The sequence below is a fragment of the Euleptes europaea genome, chromosome 12 (assembly GCF_029931775.1).
Source record: "Euleptes europaea isolate rEulEur1 chromosome 12, rEulEur1.hap1, whole genome shotgun sequence".
Taxonomy (NCBI): domain Eukaryota; kingdom Metazoa; phylum Chordata; class Lepidosauria; order Squamata; family Sphaerodactylidae; genus Euleptes; species Euleptes europaea.
In genome coordinates, this window is record NC_079323.1 from 65,828,904 (window position 1) to 65,847,383 (window position 18,480).

The following is an 18,480-nucleotide window of genomic DNA, read 5'->3' on the forward strand; positions in this document are numbered from 1 at the left end:
CTCCGCCCCCGACCTCGTCAACGCCTTTCACATTGCTTACCCGGATAAGCCAGCCCCCTTGCGAACTGGGAGGGGGCCTTGAGGGGAGCAGAATGTCAGGCTGCTATCTCGGTTTCGTTATTGCCTCTGTCTCTGCGCTGTACTGTCTGGCCCTCAAGGTCGCATACCTAGGCCTGGGAACTCAGCTCCTGGGAAACTGTATTCAGCCTATGCTTGTAATCTCCCGCCTTTTCTGCCTTATATTATCTCCCAGCTAGTGAGTCTCTCATAGCTGTCATTTTATTCGTTTGCACTGTATGCCTATTTGACCAGTAAAAGCCATCTGTTTGGACTCTATATGACTTTGTGGTGATTTCTGGTTCTGTGGGCCAAGGGCTGACACCCGGGAACGAAAACCGGGGGGGGGGTTGAGGCTGTCCCGCTCGGCTGAGGGAGGACCATCGCTGCGAGTGCCTCTAATGGAACCGGGATCAGATCTCCTCTACCTAATACCAGCTATTGAAATATTTTAATCATCAGAAACCCCAACATCCGAGACCTGTAAGTGCCAAGAACTTCTTTTGTTTGCTTTTCTTAAAAAAAAAAAGACGGAGGAGTTTTTTAAAATTAGCTGTACACCCGCACCCCCCCTTCCCAAGACCATGAGATAACTTGATAATAAATAAGAAAAATCACCAACCGGACTGAGGATTATAAATCTTTCTTGCGGGTAGACATAACAACTGAGGATTTGAGTGACATTGCACGCAGCAACTGAAGACTTCGAGTTAGAAGGGGGAGGGAAGAAGTTTTATTTCCGATTTGAAATACTTTCGCTTTTGAGCCTTCCTGCCACGTCTCAAGGAGACTCAGTGAGAAGCACCGGATGTCCCTACAGACCTAAGTAGAAGACTCTTGAAACTCGATGGTGGGTGTTACATCAATACTGCCCGCCTATGCAACTGATTCTACAAGGAACCATGGATTACAAAAGAATGGAGGAACTTTTGATGCAGCAAACTGAAACACTTAACAAGCAAATTCAACATCTAACACAGCATATGACTCAACTACTCAACCAGAAACTTGACAATCTTATGAATGAGATTAAGTCAATTAAAGAACAAGTGAAGGTATTAAAAATAGACATGAATAAGATGGAACTTACTATAACAAAAGTGGAGGAAGAACAAAAGGAAATTTACAAGGAAACCAAAGATAATGAGAAACAAATTGAAAACCTACAAATACAAGGGGAGATTCTGAAGGACCAGAGGGCATTTTTGGAGATGAAATCGAGAGAATCAAATCTACGAATACGCAATCTTGCGGAAAAATATGGGGATACCAGAGAGACTATGATAAAGTCACTTGCTGACATTTTCCATTTAAGTGATCAAAAATTAAATACACAATAGATAAAATATACAGAGTTCCCCTGTCACCAAAAATACAGAAATCAACACCCAGGGAGATTGTGATTGTCTTTTTTGATCTCAAAATGAGGAATACAATCATGCAAATCCAATATGATAGTCCTCTTTCGGCAGATGGATTACCTTTAATAATGCTAAAAGATATACCTCGCCACTTGGTTGCAAAGAGAAATGCTTACAAAGACTTCACAATGATGCTGAGGAAAAATGGAATAAAGTATGCCTGGTTAATACCACAAGGACTTACGTTCATCTATAAACAGAGCAGATGTGCCGTCAATTCACCAGTTGAAGCTGAAAGATTTGTATTAAGCCACAAAGAACTGACAGATCCAATTCAAGGCAGAGACCAAGAAGAAATGCGACGGGATGAAGACTCAACTGGGCAAGATGTAGCAACTGGACACCATCGACTTCAAGAGACTATACCGAGAAAGCAAGAAAAGAACAGTAGAAACCCCCGACAGAAGAAGTCTTTTAAAAAGAAGGGATGAAGGGTTGGAGGGTATTAAAATAATGGGAATAAGGGGAGGTGTAGGGAATTTTTTTTTTTCCAATTTACATGATAATGTCAAGTATGTGTAGTTCTATCCTAGTTTTTGAAATAATTTATACTCTATTAGCATTTTTAATTACTTTCAATGTTAATTAATCATATCAGATAGGTTTACAAAGTTATGGCGTATGCATGGATATAAGAAAGAAATAGATAAATAAAAATAAATATATACTGTTTTAGAAGGATAGGCAAAGAGTAATACAAAGAAGTGACCGGATTAAGAATGGGTTAGAGGAAGTTGGTGGTGGGGAGTTCAAATTGATATATGTATTTTACTATGAGGATATCAATTCAGCATTGTACTATTATTGTTTATATATGGAAAAATAAGCTAGATGGTATATCGAATGGGATTATTGTATCAACTTTATGGAAAAAGCAATAAAAAAATTTATATATATAAAAAAGAAATTCCTCTTTCTAACTCTGTGGGAACTGCTCTCGTAGGGGGGGGGGCGGTTGCCATGGCTGCCACCACTATTTGATATGACCAATGCTCTTCCATATAGGCCTTAGGCCGTGCTTTTAGTTCTCATTCGTGCCAACTTACTTTTCTGCTGCTGTAAACCTGTAGACTTTTCCTAATAAATCAACTCTATTTTCTTGTCTGTGGATGTTGTTTCAAGGATTATCACGGGACAAGTGCTCACACATTGCCCCCTTTGGCGGGACCCTCGGGGGGCTCCTTTGACGGGCGATCTTTGGAGAACTGGAGGGTCTGCTTACGATTCTCCACTAAGGCCGCCAGTTTAATCCATTCCTCTACCGACTCTGGGTCTCCCAGGGTCAGGCAGCCGTCCAGAACTTTCCAGCACAGTCCTTCGCGAAAGTGCTGAACCTTGGTGGCCTCACTCCATTCCCTTATCTTACAGGATAAGGATTGAAAGTCCTGGGCATACTCAATTACGGAGTGGGCCCCCTGTTTCAAACGATGCATGGCAATCTTGGCCTTCTCCCCCCTATGAGGGCCTTCAAAACAGCATCACAGAGCAGAAAAAAACTAATTCAGAGACCTCAAGACCCCGGGCATAGTCTCTGCCGCCATCACTGCCCATTCTACCGCCTCTTTCTCCAGTATGCTGATCATGTACCTGACCCGGGCTTCCTCAGAGGAAAAAGTCTCCCTTTGGTCCTTCATGAACCCGGAGACTTGGAGTAGGAAATGGGGTAACTGCGCGCTGGATCCGTCAAAGGACACCTTCAGATCCCTGGCAGTAGGACGCCTGGGTAAGGGCACCTCTCCACAGACGGGTGGTTCAGCAGCAGGCAGCGAGCTGGCTCAGGGTTGCTGCGAGGGCTGTCTGAGATCCCTCACTGCCCCCAAAACTGCAGCCAAGTCCCTCTGCAGAATGCTCATCTGTGCCTGTAGGTCCCGGTTCTGTAGAGCCAGCGCCTGGTTCTGTCCGCGTAGCAGGATGACTTCCTCCGTGGCGATGGGGGCTGGGGTGACCGGAGCGTGGGTGATCGAGGGTCCTTCCAACCATTCTCTAGGAATGACCTCCCAGCTCCGCTCTTCCCCCTCTCCGTACCAATCGGTTAGCGGTCCTCGGTACAACCCGCCCCAAGGTTCCGACGCTGCCCATTCGCTGGCCCCGATTCTCCATCGCTGCTCGGATTGCGTGGGTAAGGAGGTCCACGTCGGCATCCCAGGGAAATCGGTAAGCCCGGGCGGGCTCTGCTCCGGGGTCGCTTCTTCCAGGCCAACATCAATATCAATAACGGTCTGACTGAGGTCCTCTCCCGAGAGAGTGGATTTGAGGATCGTGCAGACATATTAATACTAACTATTCACTAGACAAAAAAATAAATAAACTAAAATAAAAATAAAAAGGAAGGCTAAGGAAACCTGGGATTCTGACCTACTGTCAGTGTCGCGAGAATTTTTTGGTATTGAACATTAGTTTATATTAAATATTATATTTTATTATATTAAATGAGTTTGGGTTAAGAAAAACCATTATTATTAACCTGTAGCTTATATTAACCTATAGCTTAGAAAGACCTGACTTTTAGCTGATCTCAGCTCCAATTAGGACTCTGACCTAAAGGGTCATAGGAAATTGCATTGCTTAGAGTTAATCACCCACACCACATCGGATGTCCTAAAATTATGTTTGTGAGGGCAAGGCCATTCTGCCCATGTAGGGGGGAGATTGTTTTTGGTACATTGAGTGATGGACAGAACAATCAGTTATCAGACCCAGATACTGAAATAATTATTATGGAACAAGATATGTCTAAACAATTTTAGCCGTGATTTGTGAAAACTCATATCCTGAAGAATTTGGAAGGAGGGGGCCCTTTGGGGACCATCTCCTCACGGTCCAGCCTATAAAGGGCGGGTCCAAATATCCAGCCTTTTGTCCTTCCACGGAGAGACCACAGACCCACTGAATGGTTGCCATCTCTGTCTCTCTAAAGGCCTTTGTTACTGTCTGTCTGTCTGTGAGTCTGTTACTTTCTGTCATATATATTTAGTTAAGTATTGCCTTTTCCTTTGCTTTATATTCTTTTTGTAAAGTTCAATAAAACTGTTTGATTTAATCTTCATATGGTTGGAATGCTGTTTAAGAGTGACTGTGTAAGAGTGCTTCTCTGTATGCAAGGTTCCTTTTCCATCCAGATCTCTCTGGGTTGCTTTTTGGTAAGTGAAGCAGGCAGAGAAAACCATGCACAACGAATTACAAAAGGGGGGGGGGAAGAATTTCAGTCATCAGTCAGGACTTCAGTACCTCGTTGCATATCAGTAATAGTAAACTTCACTCTAGACGGTGTAGCGAGTTAAAAGTTTTATTAAGAAAGCAAAACGAGGTCAGTAGGTCCATACAAACTTAAGGTCAGAATACAGATGGGGGAAATGCTGGCAGAACACAAAAGGATGAGATGCAGCAGAGCTGTCCTGAATGGGAAAGGATACAAGTTTACAATAAGGAAGTATTTGCCAGTGATTACCCATTAAGAGACATACTGGTGAAATTGACTAGTAAACGACTGGGTGATCTCTCGGGCTCCCAGGCATAGTCCTGCGACTCCAGCTAGCTCCCAGCGGATGTCTATTGAAACGCTAACGCTGAGCGAGAGAAAGAATGGGGGGGGGGGGAAGAGAACGGAGCTTGCTTATCCGGGGCCCGAATGGATGCCCTTGCTGACACATAGACAGGACTGTGCTTAGTGTTGTCCTCCCGCATCTTGCCTCTGTCATTTAGTCCCTCTCTGTGCCCTCATCTCACTCACACATGGTCTTCTAAGGTGCTACTGGACTCGAATCTAGATGGTCTTCCAAAGTGCACCTATTCTCTTCTCTTTTGCTCTCCCAGTACAATAGGTTGCATTGGCACATTGCAGCTACTCAGGTCACTTCCATACCTGGTGTTTGGTCTGGCCTGGTGCAGATGTGAAGCAGACCCCCCACACACACACTTCACACATCATTGTGGTGCATTTGCGTAGCGTTTGGCTTTTCCTGGCTTTGCTGCAATCCAAAACCTACTTTAGTATGAAGTTTTTTGGAAAGTTCAGAGCAAAGTTGGGGTGCCTGCTGTGTGGGTGAGAAAGTCCATATGGACTTTCCTGGTCCATATGGAATCAACCAAATAGTCTCATGGATCTAATGCAATTTACTTTTTGATATGCACAACAAACCACAGAATTTTGCTGCTAACCAGCTATAAATTCTGGAAAAAAACATCACACACACATACACAATCAAAATGAAAAGTAGTAACAAATCCACCTCCAAAGGGCTTCAGTCAACTATTAACCTAATATTTGTTTATGTAGCTTATTTTTAGAAACTCATTTATTATATATGCTCCTGAAATTAAATCTTAATGTAATTAAACAAAGTGGTGACTGTCCAATGTTTGTTTGTTTCAGTGATCAGTGATCACTAAGTAGCAAATGGAGCTCAAAATATTAATAAAAGGTGAGGGGGCGCTCCACGCAAATTAAACATTAATAAAATAACTTCTGCTCTCTAGAAGCAGTGAAATCACACATTAAGTCCAAAGCGGTGTAACTTGATGGGCAAGCAGCAGTGTTTTTTGTGGGTCAGAAATTGTGCAGTATGGGCCAAGGTTAGCTTCGCTATATGTCCACCAAAGTTTGTGCCATGAATCTGTTCCTGTCTAAATAGTCAAAAGACTCTCTTTATTTTTTATTTTTACAGAAATAATAAATCCACGCACCCCGGACGACAGGCGGGAGAGCCCCGTTCCCACCGCCTCTCCCTCTCCACGCCCCTGTTCTTTCGACTCTCCGCACTCCCCTTTAAGGAGCTGTTTAAATCGGAGGCCACAGGCCACGCCGCCGCCCTCCCCTTTAACTCGCGTCTTCCTTTGCCGGAAGCGGTCATGCTGGTCTAGTGATACAGGAAGGGAATGTGCGGGGGGCTCTTCCCCATCTGTGGGGGCAGTTGGGGCTCGGGAGGGGGGAGGGGAGACGAAGGAAGGGCTGGTTTGATTCCGCGTTAGTGAAGAGGGGGGCGGCGGCCGGGGGGCCGGGCGGCCGGCCTGCCGGTGGGGGTGTGGGCGAGCCCATGGCGCGCAGCGGGCAGGGGAGCCGGGGGGGCTGAGCGCCCTGCCCGCCCATGGAACCCGCCTCGGCGGCGGCGGCGGCCACGGAAGAAGCGGTGGGGCTGGAAGAAGAGGCGGCGGGGGAGGCGCCGCCAGTCATTTACACCATGGAGAACAAGCCCATCGTGACCTGTGAGTGAGCTGCTGGGAAGGGGGAGGCGGGTTCGCGGGGGGGGGGGCGCCCCCCTCCGCATTGTCCCCGTAGACGAGCAGGCGGTGCCACGGGAAGGGGGGGGGGAGGCCGCGGGTGGCTCCTCTTCCCGCCCCTCCGCGAAAGGAAGCGGGGAGGGCCGTGTGCGGCGCGGGGGCGGCGGAGGCTAGTCTGGTCACGAAGCCGGCTGGGTGACCTTGGGCTAGTCACAGCTCTCTCAGCCCCACCTACCTCACAGGGTGTCTGTTGTGGGGAGGGAAGGGAAGTTGATTGGAAGCCGGCTTGAGTCTCCCTTAAGTGGTAGAGAAAGTCGGCCTCTTCCAAGCCAGCTCTGCTGCTGCTGCTTCGGTGGCAGCGCGTGTTTCCGGTTGACGGAGGCCCCCCCTGTATTGGGCAGCTGTCGCGGCACCTGCAACGAATTTCTTCGAGCGTCTCTTTCTTTCCCCCTGTGAAGCCGTTGCAAGGACGGGGTCGGCCCGTGGTGTCCAGGGCAGAGGCCGGGTGCATCAGGCAAAAGGCAACGGCCGCCGACCCCCATCGCTGGGGCTTGTACCCCTTCAGGCCGCAGGGCCAAGCACAGCCGTTGGCCTGGTGTGCAGAGGGAAACTCCAGGCTCGCCTCCCCTGTAGTTTTTTCTGCCCTCAAAACAGTAGGGCACACTTAGAAATGCCTCCTCTTTTGACTCTCGGGTGAGATGCCCTATCGTGTCCTGAAAGTAAGCATGTACTTCATAAAAAGTAACTTTCTGTGTTGACTTCCAGCTTTCAGGATATGAATACAATTATTAAGCTATGTTAAGAAAAGATAAGGAGTTGTTGCTTAATCAGTTTTAGGGCATATGCATCAAAGCAAACAATTGTTTAAAGCATGGTTATGTCACTGTGTGCTATTGGAGAAGTTGCCCTTCTTAGCCTCAGTTCCATTTGCATAACAAAAATAACAGCATTCTATCTTCCAAAACATTGGCAATGATTTACAAAATCACAATGTATATTGCTCTGAAGTCTAGAGTGATATAATGGGTATATTATTTACTGAGCATACTGAGAGGGAGTGCAGATCCATTAGGGTGTAGGTTAGTTCTGTGGCTGATAGAGTTACCCTAAGCAGAGTTATTCTCTTCTAAGCCATTGACTTCAATGGGTTTGCTTAGGATGACACTGAGATGTGTTTATTTTGTGTTTGTTTTTGTAGCATACTGATGCATCTTTTCTAGCACTTGTAATACTGAAACGGTAGTGGCTTTTGTGTCATTTTATTTTGTGCCATCAGATCTTGAAAAAGACCTGGTGAATTGATTCCCCAATCTGATTGTTATTAAGAAAAACAGGTAACATAGCTAATTTAGTTCTATTAAAGTTGATGGAACTTAATTGACTTAAAATGCACATGCGTTTATAAAGCACTTTAGGGTGTTCAGGGCACTGGACACAGCAATTCTTAGCAGTTGTTACAATGACTCTAAAAGGCAGGCATTACCCTAATATTGTAGGTCTGAGGGTGTGTGGCACATGCTGAGGCAGACAGAATCCGCTTGGGAGGTGTATGGTTGAGGCATATGGAGTCTCAGTATTCAGTTGTTACATAAAGTTCAAAATGTATGTTCCTGCTAAAGGTTTATCCACATCCATTCCCTCATTGAGTCATGGGTCACCTTTTAATAACTTCAAAATTCGAACACTTTAAAAAAAACACAAGAAATGCTTGTTTTTAATTCCTAGCTTACTCTGATAAAAGTAAAGTTGATCTTGTTTAAATCACTGCTAGTTTAATGCAGCATTGTGAAGCTTTTCAAGCATTCCTGCTTAAAAACAATGTGATAAACACTTCAGTTCTTGAGTTCTGCAAATATTTTTGATGCACTCTCAATTAAATGAGCTCTGCAAATCCTTTAAGGATGTTTTACTTAATTCTATGAAAAAAGCCCACAAGAAAAAAGCCCACAAGAAAATTGCCCACAAAAAAAACGCACGGTCATAAATGCACACAAGAAAAAAGCCCACACAGAAAATTTGCAGTAAAGATTTATATCTTAATTGTTATTTACTCGATTTATTGTTGAATGTTGGTCCCTCATTTAATCCATGGGGTCCCCATTCATTCCGGGTTTGTTTTCAACAGCTGGCAGAGATAAAAACAGTGTAATAGCTTCATTTTCATGTCAAATGAAAGAACTGGCAGGGATATTAAAACAGTGAAATGGCTTTAATTTCATGTCAAATAATCACTGTAAAGGAATAAAGTATATAGTTAAATAACAAATAAGAGACTTTTACAGAAGTGTGAATAAAATTAATGTGAAATGTAAGAATAAAAAATGAATAATTATCAGGTATTATCATACCAGTACAAATAGTGGTTTTCATGATTTGGAAATAATAAAATACGGTTCTTTCTGATCTAGTTATTTTTTATTAAGTAATTGTTAATGTTAATAGTTGTGAAATTTATGTTATGGGTTGTAAAAATTATGTTATGGCTGTAATTTTTTAAAAACAAAATAAATAAATAATATTAAGTATTCAAATGTGGGCTTTTTTCCATGTGGGCTTTTTTCCATGTGGGCTTTTTTCCATGTGGGCTTTTTTCTAGTCTGCATTTATGACTGTGGGGGTTTTTTGTGTGAGCAATTTTCTTGTGGGGTTTTTTCATGTGGGGTTTTTTTTTGGTTACCGTTTTACTTAAGTAGACAGGGACATCACTGTAGAACTGACAGTAACTTCCGGGAATAGCAGGGTACTTTTCAAGCCTTACCTTGTTTTAACTCTTGGCACCAGGGCATGTGATTCATTTTGTAAGAATGTCAATTGTTGGCAAGAAGGGGCCACTCAGATATGGCCCATATCCCATCTAAAATTTCCATCTTTCTAAACTGCCAGCGTCATTATAGTCAAATAGGGTTGAAGAGAAGAAGGCAAAGTAAGGTTTGAATGTGCTTTTTAAAATACTAGTATGTTTTTGAGTCCTGCTCTAACTTTCTGGAGAAAAGGCATGGTTTTAATAACATCTGCGAATAAACATGCGAAGATATCACTGAAGGCATTTGCAATTGAATAAGGATAGATCTGAATTACTGAAGATGAAGGAAAGTTCAAAACAGGAAGCAAATAAAACTGAATTAGCAGATTAGTGGTTAGCTGAGAACTAGTAATGCATCATGAAAGGCACCAATAAACATGCGGTAACTGGCTGGAACAACAAGTTAATGTCACATACATTATGGACTTCCCCTATCATAAACTTCCATAGCTGTGAGGTTAGGAGGCTTGTATATAGAAAAGGGCCTAAGTCTTGCTGCAGAAATCATGCTTCTATATAGAGTAAGTTTGTATTGGTGATTGTGATGACAAAATCATTTTGCAAGGGAGGGCCACATGGGCAAGCAAGAATGGAAACTACAATGTTAGATCCCAATAGGGAACTGTAACCTGGCAGCTCCTTGGGAAAGAGCACAGAACTGGGATGTGTGTATTTGTTTCCTACTCCTAGTAAGGGTCGATGAGATCCCCTGTAAGGCAGAGTGTACTTTTTGGTTGTTCTATTGGCAACAATACTCTAGTTAGAAAAGTTGAGTGGTACTGAGACTAGATTCCAAGTATCCATAGAAGGCTAATGCTGTAGCCTGGCCTTTCTCAAGTAATGGTCTCACCCATCTCCCAGAATACTTTTGTCTAGCTCTCTTCATTACCTCCACCGACATCTTCCCTCACATTCAGCTGCTTGGCATTATTCATTGCCCATCATGCTTTATGGTGTTGTAATGGCAAGGCTATGAGTAAGGAAATCTTGTTGGAGAGCCAAATGCCCCTTCCCTTTTTGTGTCATAGCATCAAGAAATCGGGTACAGGTGAGGGTGTCCCCATCAGCTCATCTTATGTGCATGAATGCATTGTTTTCATTGAGCAATACCCATGATGGGAATGTATTCTGACCACATTATACAGAAATGTATTTGCCAGCCCTTCTATTCCGGCCAAGCTCTTTGGCCTTTGAGTGGCATTTGTTGAAGCAGTAACAAATGCAGCTTTCCCTGTCACTTCAGCTGCATTCTAGGTTGTTACTTTTCCTTCTCATGGATTTTAAAAAAATAAAAAAGCCCTGGGAGGGGAAAAGCCGCTTCCCACTGTTCACTGTTGCATGCCTTGCTTGGGGAGGGGGTGTTTGCAGAGCACTGAGTTGGGCATATCCTTTCCTCTGAATGTTGGACAGTTGTTTATGAAGAGTCGAGAACCACCTGGGTAGCAGTTGCAAAAGACAGTGCCTGTGACTGTGCTCATTAGTCATTGGTGTGTTAGTAGTTGAGGGTATGAGTACATTTCTATTCTGCATGTCCCAGCCAAAGTCCCCACTCTTCCATTGAGTGTGTTTACCTGGTTGGTCTCTGGGATCCATATGAAGACTCACCTTCTGAGGGATGTGATGACGTCACTAAGACAGTGATCATCCAGTGAAGGGGAGTTGCTGTTTATTCTGGTCCCATGTCTCCTGACCTGGTCCTACATGCAAGACTGAGTCAGAGGTATTTGGCCAACAGTACTAATAGGTGGAATAATTGGTGTTCATCCAGTAAAAATTACTGCTCACTACTGCTTGTCCTTGTATGAAGTGAGCATTTTCTTTCATAGTACATTGCCTCCCACAAAGAGGGCACAGATGAACAATGCCACTACCCGCTGAGTAAAGTTGTTTAGGCAAAAACTCTGTGTACGTACTACATTCAAGGGGGGACTACTAACTATAACAAATCTAAGAATAAAAGGTTTGATCCATTAGCCTTTGTTTGGTAGTCTTGGCTGGCTATTTTGTGCCCTTTTATCAAGGTTCCCATTTATATTTTTGAATGCTTCTGGATTTATATATGTTGTTTTGTACCACTCCTTGTGATTTGAGACCTGTGCACCCTTGCTGAGGGTTGTGTTCTCCTTGTGTTGCCCCATTACTGGCTGGGATATCCTAGGCATCAGTATCCTAGGCATCAGTTTGGCTGGGGTCTGGGTAGGGTCTAGACTCTAGTATCTATATTCTCTGAAAGTTTTTACTTGTACCACCTATTTTGTAGGTGTAGCTTACATTGATGGAACAGGCAGGACCAACACCTGTTGGAACATAAAGATCTGAACAAAGCTAGTCACTCCTTCAGTCTTTCCGATTGCATCCTCATCTTCAATTTATTCCTTTATGGCATCATACCTTATATACCCATGTATAAGCCGACCAGCGTATAAGCCGAGGTGCCTAATTTCTCCCCAAAAATGGGGAAAAATTAGGCACCCGTGTATAAGCCGAGGGTCGGCTTATAACCCCTCCCCCCCGCGCAGGCTTACCTTACAGGGCTCTCCAGCGGCGAGGGTCCAGTGGCGGCGCAACCCGAGAGGGGGCGGGGCAGCCTTCCTGCAGCTGCAGGAGGCTGCCCCAGGCCGCTCCCGGCGGCAGGAAGCGGCTGCGCGGCCTGGGGGAAGCTGGTGCAGCCTTCCTGCAATTGCAGGAGGCTGCCCCAGCCTGCTCCCGGCGGGGAGAAACGGCGGCGCGGTCAGGGGGGGCGGGGCAGCCTTCCTGCAATTGCAGGAGGCTGCCCCAGCCCGCTCCCGGCGGGAAGAAACGGCGGCGCGGTCAGGGGGGGGCGGGGCAGCCTTCCTGCAATTGCAGGAGGCTGCCCAAGGCCGCTCCCGGCGGGAAGAAACGGCAGCGCGGCCAGGGGGGGCGGGGCAGCCTTCCTGCAATTGCAGGAGGCTGCCCCAGCCCGCTCCCGGCGGGGAGAAGCGGCGGCGCGGCACGGGGGGGGCCTGGGGCAGCCTTCCTGCAATTGCAGGAGGCTGCCCCAGCCCGCTCCCGGCGGGGAGAAACCGCGGCGCGGCCAGGGGTGGGCCGGGGCAGCCTTCCTGCAGTTGCAGGAGGCTGCCTCAGGTCGCTCCCGGCGGCAGGAAGCGGCGGCGCAGCCCGGGGGAAGCCGGTGCAGCCTCCCTGCAATTGCAGGAGTCTGCCCCAGGCCGCTCCCGGCGGGGAGAAGCGGCGGCGCGGCCCGGGGGGGGGCGGGGCAGCCTTCCTGCAATTGCAGGAGGCTGCCAAGGCCGCTCCCGGCGGCAGGAAACGGCACGGCGGCGGCGGTAAGTTTCCCCCCTTCCTCCCTCCTCTTTCCTCCATCCCCCTGTATTGACCCGCGTATAAGCTGAGGCCGGCTTTTTCAGCCCACTTTTTGGGCTGAAAAACTCGGCTTATACGCGAGTATATACGGTAATAGTTATGGCAAAGCATTTTTGCTGAAGGTTACATCACTGTAATTGCTGTGCCAATTTAAGGATTTAGTAGCAATCCTACTTTAATCTTGCTGTCATTTGACAATAGGCTTTAACTGTCAGTCTACTAAGACTAAGTAAATTACTTGATTAGAGACTATTCACTAAATAATCGGTGTATGTGATTATCATTGAGTTTACTTTTAAATTATTATTTTGGTTGAATGTTAGGAGTCAGTAGAACTTGGTAGTGATCTTTCTTCGTCATCCACAGAATGTTTCCACAGAATGTTTCTGACGGTGTGTAGTCTTATTTGCTGTGGTGAAGGCTGCAGTAAGTATCAGTGGACAGAAAAATACACTATGTGTTCAGAACAAATTCCAGAAGTGTAACTATGTTAGTCTGTTGCAATGACAGAGTCCTAACTGGTTGGCACGAGTGTTCATCAAAAGGAGTGCTTCATCAGGTAAAATGGACTGAGAGTGAGAGGGATGCCTTACGTATGAAGAAAAGTAAACTAGAGAACCAAATTCACAAGGTAACAACTAAACTTAGAAGCAATTTGAAGGGTTGGGTCCTAGGAATTACTTCCCAAATGCTTATGTGGAAGAAATCAGTATACCATTTGAAAGTATCAAAACACGAAGTTCAGCAAAAGAGTCACGCTGGTAGAGGTTTATGGTACTGACAGTGAGCTTGGTGGGGTGGGGTCTGTTGAAACGTGAAGGGCTGGAAAGTTACCAGAAATAGTGAGACACAGGAAAATTAATTTCTGGTTACACCAGCATCTGATTGTGGAATAGATTATTTTGGAGTACCTCAGGATGTTGACTTTATTACAGCCATTCTGTATGTGTTGTATTTTATAGGCAATTACTTTCTTAAGCTTGCTGTATCCTAGGAAAGGAAACTTATCTGTCAAAATTATTTTCTGTGTGCCATTTTTAGTGTTTATTACGTTTGGCAAGAGTAACATATAGAGCTAACTTTAAAAATACAGTCATTGTCGCACTGCTTTATTTTTATTTCTCTATGGTAAAACTGGCATCTTATGGTTGTATTACTTTTACACAAACTCAGGATTTCAGAAGCAAGAAACCAAATATTTTACATATTTCATTTGTAACAGAGTATATTACTTAGTTACAGGTTAATGGTATTATGAGCCATGCTAATCTGTTATTCAGAACTGTCACTGTCAAGGAATACTAATAGTCATTCAGTGCAGAATATTGGTTATGTGAATGGCAATAAATACACTAGAATGGGTAGAAGATCCAAAATCTTTTGTCCAGTCTGAAAATGAGGGCCAAGAAATCTGAAAAGTTTTGTAACGGTCTGAAAGAGCTTCTGACTGGCAGAAGATCTTGAAGTTTCATGGTGTGGCTGCTCTGAAGCAAACACTTCATGGTATGTGCTTGTTTTTGCACTTCAGTAATACCTTCTCAATTGTTTGTGTATACTTACAGTACTAAAAGGCACCATGTTTGCTTTCTGCGCACCTTCAAAATAAAATTACTCTCTACCCTTTACAGGGCTCCAGTTGGTTATGGCAACTTTTGAGATATGAAATGTATGCTTTGTGGATTTACAAATTAGAAGTATTTTAGATGCAGGACTCTCAGCTCTCTGGCAACATGACTTGTATAGTGGGTAAAGGTAACAAAAAATTGGCTCAGTAAATGCTTAGATGTGTTTAGTTATACCTTGACCATAATCTTTTGAAAAGCTTATGTATGCAACATATTTAGTGCACTTATTCCACCCAGATGGGTTGTCCAGGTGACTAACAGATCAGAAGTTAAAATATACAACAAATTTGATTTTAAAAAATCCAAAACAATCCATGAAGCCATTAGGCAGATCAATAACAAGATGCAGCAGAGATAAAAATGTAAAGCACAGTGCAGTCCCCTTGTTCTTTTACCTAGCTCAAAGGCTTTCTGGATTTTAACTGATTCTTTGCTCACTTCCAGGTTAGATTACTGTAATGCACTTTACATGTTTCTGAACTGTTTTCAAAGGCAGTCCCGACTCAAAAATAGCTAGGTACCTAAAGGACCACTTCCTTCTGTATCAGCCTACGTGGTTTTTGAAGTCAGTGGATGGCATCTTCCTGCAGAAACCACCTTACCAACAGTCAAATTAGCTGGGCCCAGTGGTAAGGCTTTCTCAGCTATTGCTTCCAAATTGAGAGATATTAAGGCCTGAGAAAAAGCCAGAAAAATTGTGGACTGTAAGGAATTTACCATTCAGATATCCTTTAATAGCATTATTCAGAACAATAAGTAATTTCATATTGTTTTATTTCATTTATACTTCATTTTTCTCCCCAGTGGAGACCTAAAGTTGCCTACATAGAATCATAGAGTTGGAAGGGGCCATACAGGCCATCTAGTCCAACCCCCTGCTCAATGCAGGATCAGCCTAGAGCATCCCTGACAAATGTTTGTCCAGTTTCTGCTTAAGGACTGCCAGTGAGGGGGAGCTCACCACTTCTCTAGGTAGCTGATTCCACTGTTGAACAACTCTTACTGTAAAAAAATTTCCCCTAATATCCAGCCAGTGCCTTACCGCCCTCAATTTAAACCCATTATTGCAAGTCCTATCCTCTGCTGCCAACAGGAACAACTCCCTGCCCTCCTCTAAGTGACAGCCCTTCAAATACTTAAAGAGAGCAGTCATGTCCCCCCCTCAACCTCCTCTTCTCCAGACTAAACATTCCCAACTCCCTTAGGGCTTCGTCTCCAGACCCCTGATCATCCTTGTTGCTCTCCTCTGCGACCGCTTGATTCTGTCCACATCTTTTTTAAAGTGAGGCCTCCAGAACTGCACACAATACTCCAGGTGCGGCCTGACCAATGCAGTGTACAGTGGAACTATGACATCTTGCAATTTGGATGTAATGCCATATCACATTAGCCTTTTTTGTTGCTGCATCACACTGGCTGCTCATATTTAACTTACGGTCCACCCATACCCCAAGATCTTGTTCACACACAGTGTTACCCAGAAGTGTATCCCCCATCCAGTACGATTGTCTCTCATTTTTGTTACCCAGGTGTACAACTCAGCACTTATCCTTGTTGAATTACATCTTGTTCACATCCACCCACTTTTCCAGTGTGTTCAGATCTTGTTGAATTTTATCTCTATCTTCTGGTGTGTTCGCTGCTCCTCCCAATTTGGTGCCATCTGCAAATTTAATGAGTAGTCCCTCTGCACTCTCATCCAGATCATTTATAAAAATATTGAAAAGTACCGGGCCCAGAACTGAACCTTGTGGCACCCCACTGAACACCTCTGCGTTCAGATGAAATGCCATTGACAACTACTCTTTGAGTATGGCTTTCCAACCAGTTCCCTATCCATCTAACTATCCTAAAGTCCAGTCCATCTAGTTTACCCATCAGAACCTCATGGGGAACCCTGTCAAAAGCCTTACTGAAATCCAGGTAAACAACATCAACTACATTCCCTTGATCCAGTAAGCTTGTCACTTGATCAAAGAAGGAAACAGGGTTGGTCTGGCAGTACCTGTTGGGGACAAATCCATGCTGACTTTCCCGCATCACCAAGTTGTCCTTCAGATGCTCGCAGATTGATCTCTTTAATATCTGCTCCAGTATCTTCCCTGGGACAGAGGTCAAACTGACTGGCCTGTCGTTTCCTGGGTCGTCCCTCCTCCCTTTTTTGAAAATAGGGATATCATTCACCCTCTTCCAGTCTTGTGGCACATCTCCCATCCTCCAAGAGGTCTGGAAGAAGATGGACAAAGGCTCTGCAAGCTCCCTAGAAAGTTCTTTGAGCACTCTCAGGTGCATACCATCCGGCCTGGGGGATTTGTACTCGTCCAATGCAGCCAGGTGCTTCTCAACTACCTCTCTGTTCATGTCATCCAGCAGCCTGGACACCGTGACTTGCCTACTGTTATCTCTAGAGGAGCCTGTTCTCTTTTTCAGGGAAAAAACTGAAGCAAAATAAGCATTGAGTCTTTCTGCTTTCTCTCTGACTTCTGTCAGACTTTCTCCATTTTCACCCAACAGTGGGCCTGTGGCCTCTTTCCCCTTGTGTTTGCTACTGACAAATTTGAAGAAACTTTTCATGTTGTAGCGAGCCTTCCTGGCCAGCCTCAGCTCACTTTGAGCTTTAGCCTCTCTGATGGCTGACCTACAGTGCCTATCAACCCGCAGATACGCTTCTTTAGAGGTATGTCCTTCCCTCCATTTCTTGAACATTTCCTTTTTCTCCCTTAACTCATGAAGTTCTCTGTTCATCCCCATTGGCTTCTTGGATCCCCTATCATGTTTCCTTCTTGTTGGAATAGTGAGGGCTTGAGCTTGCAAGAGCTCTTGTTTTAGGAGAGCCCACCCTTCACTTGCTCCTTTCCCTTCCCACAGTCTTGCCCATGGAATGATTCTCATCATGCCTCTGAGTATATTAAAATCTGCCCTCCCAAAATCTAACAGACGTGTGTGGCTATGAACTTCCTTGGTCCTCCACAACAAAATGAATTCTAGGAGGACATGATCACTCCCCCTAAGGTCCCTACCACCTTCACCTCATCTACCATCTCTTGCCTGTTGGTCAATATTAAGTCGAGTATGGCTGAGCCCCTCATAGCTACCTCCACCATTTGATGAAAGAAGCCAGGCAGGTGAGAAACTTGCATGACTGTGGTAGCTTTAAGAACATAAGAAAAGCCCTGCTGGATCAGACCAAGGCCCATCAAGTCCAGCAGTCTGTTCACACAGTGGCCAAACAGGTGCCTCTAGGAAGCCCCCACACAAGACGACTGCAGCAGCACCATCCTGCCTGTGTTCCACAGCACCTAAGATAATAGGCATGTTCCTCTGATCCTATAGAGAATAGGTATGCATCATGACTAGTATCCATTTTAACTAGTAGCCATGAATACCCCTTTCCTCCATGAACATGTCCACTCCCCTCTTAAAGCCTTCCAAGTTGGCAGCCATCACCACATTTTGGGGCAAGAGTTCCACAGTTTAACTATGTGTTGTGTGAAAAAATACTTCCTTTTATCTGTTTTAAATCTCTCACCCTCCAGCTTCAGCAGATGACCCCGCGTTCTAGTATTATGGGAGAGGGAGAAAAACCTCTCCCTGTCCACTCTCTCCAAACCATGCATAATTTTATAGACCTCTATCATGTCTCCCCTCAGCCGCCTTCTTTCTAAGCTAAACAGCCCTAAGTGTTTTGACCGCTCCTCATAGGGCAGTTGCTCTAGTCCCCTAATCATTTTGGTTGCTCTTTTCTGCACCATCTTCAGCTCTGTAATATCCTTTTTTAGGTGTGGTGACCAGAACTGTACACAGTATTCCAAGTGTGGTCTCACCATAGATTTGTACAATGGCAGTATGATATCAGCAGTTTTATTCTCGATTCCTCTACTAATTATGGCCAGCATGGAATTTGCCTTTTTTACAGCAGCCACACACTGGGTTGACATCTTCATTGAGCAATCCACTACCACCCCAAGATCCCTTTCTTGGTCTGTCGCTGCCAGCACAGATCCCATCAGTGTAT

At 44.9% G+C, this 18,480-nt stretch overlaps 1 protein-coding gene across 1 annotated transcript in view; it reads left to right on the forward strand.

The window, feature by feature from the left end:
• Nucleotides 1-6,562: 6,562 nt before the first annotated feature.
• Nucleotides 6,563-18,480, forward strand: part of TRAPPC10 (trafficking protein particle complex subunit 10) — an 84,689-nt gene continuing 72,771 nt past the window's right edge. The window contains exon 1 of the mRNA XM_056858284.1: nucleotides 6,563-6,680. Coding sequence (XP_056714262.1) covers nucleotides 6,563-6,680 — 118 coding nt within the window. The remainder of the gene's footprint in view (nucleotides 6,681-18,480) is intronic.